This window comes from Perognathus longimembris, chromosome 16 (assembly GCF_023159225.1).
Source record: "Perognathus longimembris pacificus isolate PPM17 chromosome 16, ASM2315922v1, whole genome shotgun sequence".
Taxonomy (NCBI): domain Eukaryota; kingdom Metazoa; phylum Chordata; class Mammalia; order Rodentia; family Heteromyidae; genus Perognathus; species Perognathus longimembris.
The window spans coordinates 22,573,982-22,578,512 of record NC_063176.1 but is presented as its reverse complement, the minus strand read 5'-3'; the positions used below and the strand labels follow the sequence as shown (position 1 = coordinate 22,578,512).

The following is a 4,531-nucleotide window of genomic DNA, read 5'->3' as shown; positions in this document are numbered from 1 at the left end:
ATATGGCCTAGTGGCAAGAGTGCTTGCCTTGTATAAATGAAGCCCTGGGTTCGATTCCCCATCACCACATATATAGAAAAGGGCCAGAAGAGGTGCTGTGACTCAAGTGGCAGAGTGCTAGCCTTGAGCAAAAAGAAGTCAGGGACAGTGCTCAGGCCCTGAGTCCAAGGCCGAGGACTGGCAAAAATAAATAAATAAAAATAAAATATAAAATTAATCTCTTTAAGAGGTAAGGGGTACTTGCCGCATGCACGTGCACACACACACACACAGATGCACACACGCACACACAGATCACATCACATAGATTCCATGTTAAGAACTTGACTGTCTTATAGTTCACAGGGAGTGGAGCAGGATGTTAGGGAAATATTAGTTACCAATATTAAAAAAATAAAACCCACACCAGAATTTTCTGCAGTTTTCCAATGTTTTTTTCTTTATTTCAAGCCACAGGTGTCCTTGTTGGATTCTCATGGGTCATGTAGCAAATGGTTCACAAATAAAAGCAGGGTCATCATCACTTTGTGAGACTGAATTGATGGATTCTTTTGTTAAAATCTCACATTTTGGGAACCCATGCATGGAATTATTCTAGTAAACCAGAGATGTGTCTTGCTCCAATTAACATTATCATGCTACTCACTATAAAAAAACCCAAGGGCAGGCTAGAGAAGATACTGGGATCGCCACTTTCAGGAGACTGAGCTGTCACCCATCCCATTGACTTCATCACAGCTTTCTTCCATGTACAATAACGAATTTCACTCTCTGTGGCTTGGATCTGTGGTTCAAACCGTTCCATCATGACTGCAGACAAGTCTTCAGGCTCCAGACTCCAAACATCCACTCCTTCTGCAGCTCCTGCAGCCATGGCAGCTCCTAGTGCGGTTGTTTCAGGCATAACAGACTTAATTACTGGAATATGCAGAATATCTGCTTGTAGTTGCATGAGAATTTTATTGTTGGTCATCCCTCCATCTACTTGCAAATGACTGAGTGGAATTCCACAGTCACGGTTCATGGCATCCAAAATCTCTCGGGTTTGGAAACAAACAGCTTCCAGGGCAGCAAAGGCAATGTGACACTTATTGGTAAACTGAGTGAGACCACAGATTATTCCCCTTGCACTGGGTTCCCAGTAGGGCGCATATAACCCTGAAAAGGCCGGGACGAAGTAGCAGCCATAAGAAGTACCTGCCTCTCTAGCAAGGTCTTCAATTTCATCAGAGTTGCTTACAATTTCAAGATTGTCTCTTAGCCAACGAATAACAGCACCAGCGATAGCAACAGAGCCCTCCAATGCGTAGCACACTGGCTTGTCTTTGCCTAGTTTGTAAGCCACTGTGGTCAGAAGGCCATGCTCAGAAAACACGCGCTTTCGACCTGTATTGCATAGTAAGAAACAGCCCGTTCCGTATGTGTTCTTGGCCTGCCCTTCCTGGAAGCACATCTGTCCTACCAATGCAGCGGACTGGTCCCCCAAACACCCAGATATGGGCACACCCTCCAGCACTCCACTTTTCATTTTCCCATAGACCTCGGAAGAGCTCCAGACTTTTGGGAGAATATTCATTGGAATTTCAAAAAAGTCACAGAGCTCTTTATCCCATTCCAAAGAATGGATGTTGAAAAGCATTGTCCTGCTTGCATTGGTGACATCGGTACAATGGATGCCGCCATTGACCCCTCCTGTCAAACTCCAGATGAGCCACGAGTCAATGGTACCAAAAAGGGCTCTCCCCTCCTCCACCGCCTTTTGAACCTTAGGCACGTTGTCCAGTAGCCAGCGAAGCTTCACGGCGCTAAAGTAAGTGCTCAGTGGCAGGCCGGTCTTGGACTTGACGAAGTTATTGTTCCCTGGGATCTTTTTGCTCAGCGTCTCAACAGTCGACTGGGTTCGTAGATCCAGCCACACCACGGCGTTGTAGAGAGGGTCTCCGGATAGCTTGTCCCAGATGACGGTGGTCTCCCTCTGGTTGCTCACACCGATGGCTTTTATGTTGGAGATGTCAATTTTCGCTTCAACGAGCTTCTCACACGTCCTGGCCATGCACTCGTAGACAGACTGGAGGATTTCCTTGGGGTCTTGCTCCACCCATCCTTCTTTCGGGTACTCTTGCGTCAGTTCCACTTGATGATGGCATAGCAGTTCTGCTGTTTTTGAATTGAAAACCAGAAAGCGGGTGGAGTTGGTGCCCTGGACCACCGCCCCGACCAACGGCCCCACAGCTGCTTCCTTCGGGTCTGCCATGAAACCAGCCGGTCAGCTCAGCTCAGGTACCCGTTCCCAGGTGATGGTGACGTTAGGGGCGGGGCGTGCAGCCAATCAGGAGCGTTGGGTGCAGGCACGTGATGCCTGCTCAACGCCAGGCTGAGCCACGGGGTGACCTTTGCCCTTAACTGTCACTGAGCCTCACCCACCTCGGCATGCAAGCCCCGCCCCAGCCTCTCCATGATGGGTTAGGGTGATGTCAATCAAAATGAGCCAGACATTTACCCAGGTCATTGCAGCCCCCGCTGCTCTTCACTCTTTTTTATGAAGCAATATTCCTCCCATGTCCTGTCTGCCTCAGAGAGGTCCCTCAGTCTCCTTACAGAAGTACTAGAAATAAGTTCTCCCCACTGAACACCTGAAAAATGTCTTGTCTCCCTATACAAAGCTATGTTTTCCAGACATGTAGTCTTTTAGACTGTTTTTTGTTTTTTTGTTTTTTTTTTTAATTTAGGTCCTTGAAACTGTTGCTCTACCATCTTCTCTCTCTCCTTTCAAGGGTAAGTTTGGTTGTCCTGCTAATTTTTATGGTTAATTGTTTTTCTCTTACTACTAGTTATCAGAAGCAGTTCTTCTGCATTTGACATGTTCATCAAGTTACTTTGTATGTTCATAGTTTTAAATCAGGATAAGTTTGGCTATTATTTCTGTTCCCCCCCCCCCCCGTCAAATTACACATTTCAGAGTTGTCTCACACACTCAGTAGTCCCTAGTCCTTATTATAACTTATTCTCTCTGTACTTAAATTCAGAGTTTCCAATTGCTATATGGTCAAGTGTATAAATCTACTGTTCTAGGTCCTTTAAATATCTACTAGCTTTTTGAATGCAAGGGATAGAGTTCCAATTACTTTTTAATGCTAACACCTATGTGAGTTCTGCTTCAATTTTGATTAATTGGTTATTTTACTTTGTATTTCCTTCCCACTTTGCATACCTGATACTTTTTAATTAAGTGCCACACAGTGTGAATTTTTCTTGGCTTGATATTGGATACTTTTGTTTTCTTATAAATCGTCTTGAGTTTTGTTCAAAGATACAGAAATAGATATGGAAATAGTTTGATGCTTTTGAGTCTTGCTTTTAAGATTTGCTCAGATTGGTCCAGGCTTATTCTCCTTAGTGTGAACACATGCCATATGCCTAAGAAAAAATGAAGCATTCATGTCTTGGACCAACACTGTATGTATACTGTAATTTCTAATCTTTACATCTTTCTTCAGCCTCCCAGCACAAATAAGTATACACAGATCAATTGAATCATATTGCATACTTATGTGGACCCTCTGAAGAGCTCACGTTTCCTCTTTGTGCTACTCTTTTCTTACAGTGCATTGCCCTGGATAATCTTCCTTCATTTCAGTGGCTACTGAGTACTGGGCTCCATTTCCTCAACATGAGGTTTTCACTGGTGTCTACAGGGTTCCAAGTACTTGTCCTGTGATCTCAAAACTTGAAGGAAGGAAGTTACTGGTATTCTGGCAACTGGTTGCTGCTGGAACAGCTGCTTTTCAATTGTCTTGTATTCAGCATTTTGTGAATGGGTGCCATGAATTATGTGAACTGTTTCATATATTTTTGTCAATTTTTAAATTGGGTCAGATGATAAGGCAAATCCGATCTCTTTTACTCCACCTTAGCCAGAATGGAAATTTCCTGAACAGAAACTTAAATTTATTTGTAAGTTTTTATAAGTGGTTAGATAAAATTTTATTTAATCACAAGATAAAATTGTTGAATATCTACTCAAAAATGGAAACTTTCTATATTAGGGCACAGATAGTGTTCTGAATTACCTAAGAGCGAAGCCCATTTATTCCTAATAAAGTCAAACTGAACATGGCAGAAAATTACATAACAATTAACTTCAATATTTTGAGTTTACTATTTTAACTGGACCAGATTTAAGCAACCCTTTCAAGAAATACGATAAAGTCAGAGAACATTTGGGTAGTAGAGGATACAGGTAATCAGAAGTCAGCATAGATTTTCCTAAGCTTATATTGCTTCAATTTTTAAAATTCTCAGATTCACTATGCTAGCTTACCACATTCTATCTGAATTTTCACGGAACAGATTGCATTTTTATTGTTTAATTTTTTTCAAGTATTTGGCAGTGGTAAACATTTAATCTACACAATGAAAATATTTGACCCAGAATTTTTTCTCCATATCCATCTTCCTGTCACATCAAAATACACAAACAAATATTCTTGCCTTCATTACTTTTGGGTCTTAAAAGTAATTTATTTAAGTA

General features: G+C 42.2%; 1 protein-coding gene across 1 annotated transcript; it reads right to left on the bottom strand.

Moving 5' to 3' along the window:
• Nucleotides 1–589: 589 nt before the first annotated feature.
• Gk2 (glycerol kinase 2) lies at nucleotides 590–2,254 on the bottom strand. The gene has a single exon (XM_048364449.1). The coding sequence runs from the start codon at nucleotides 2,252–2,254 to the stop codon at nucleotides 590–592; it is 1,665 nt and encodes a 554-aa protein (XP_048220406.1).
• Nucleotides 2,255–4,531: the final 2,277 nt, after the last annotated feature.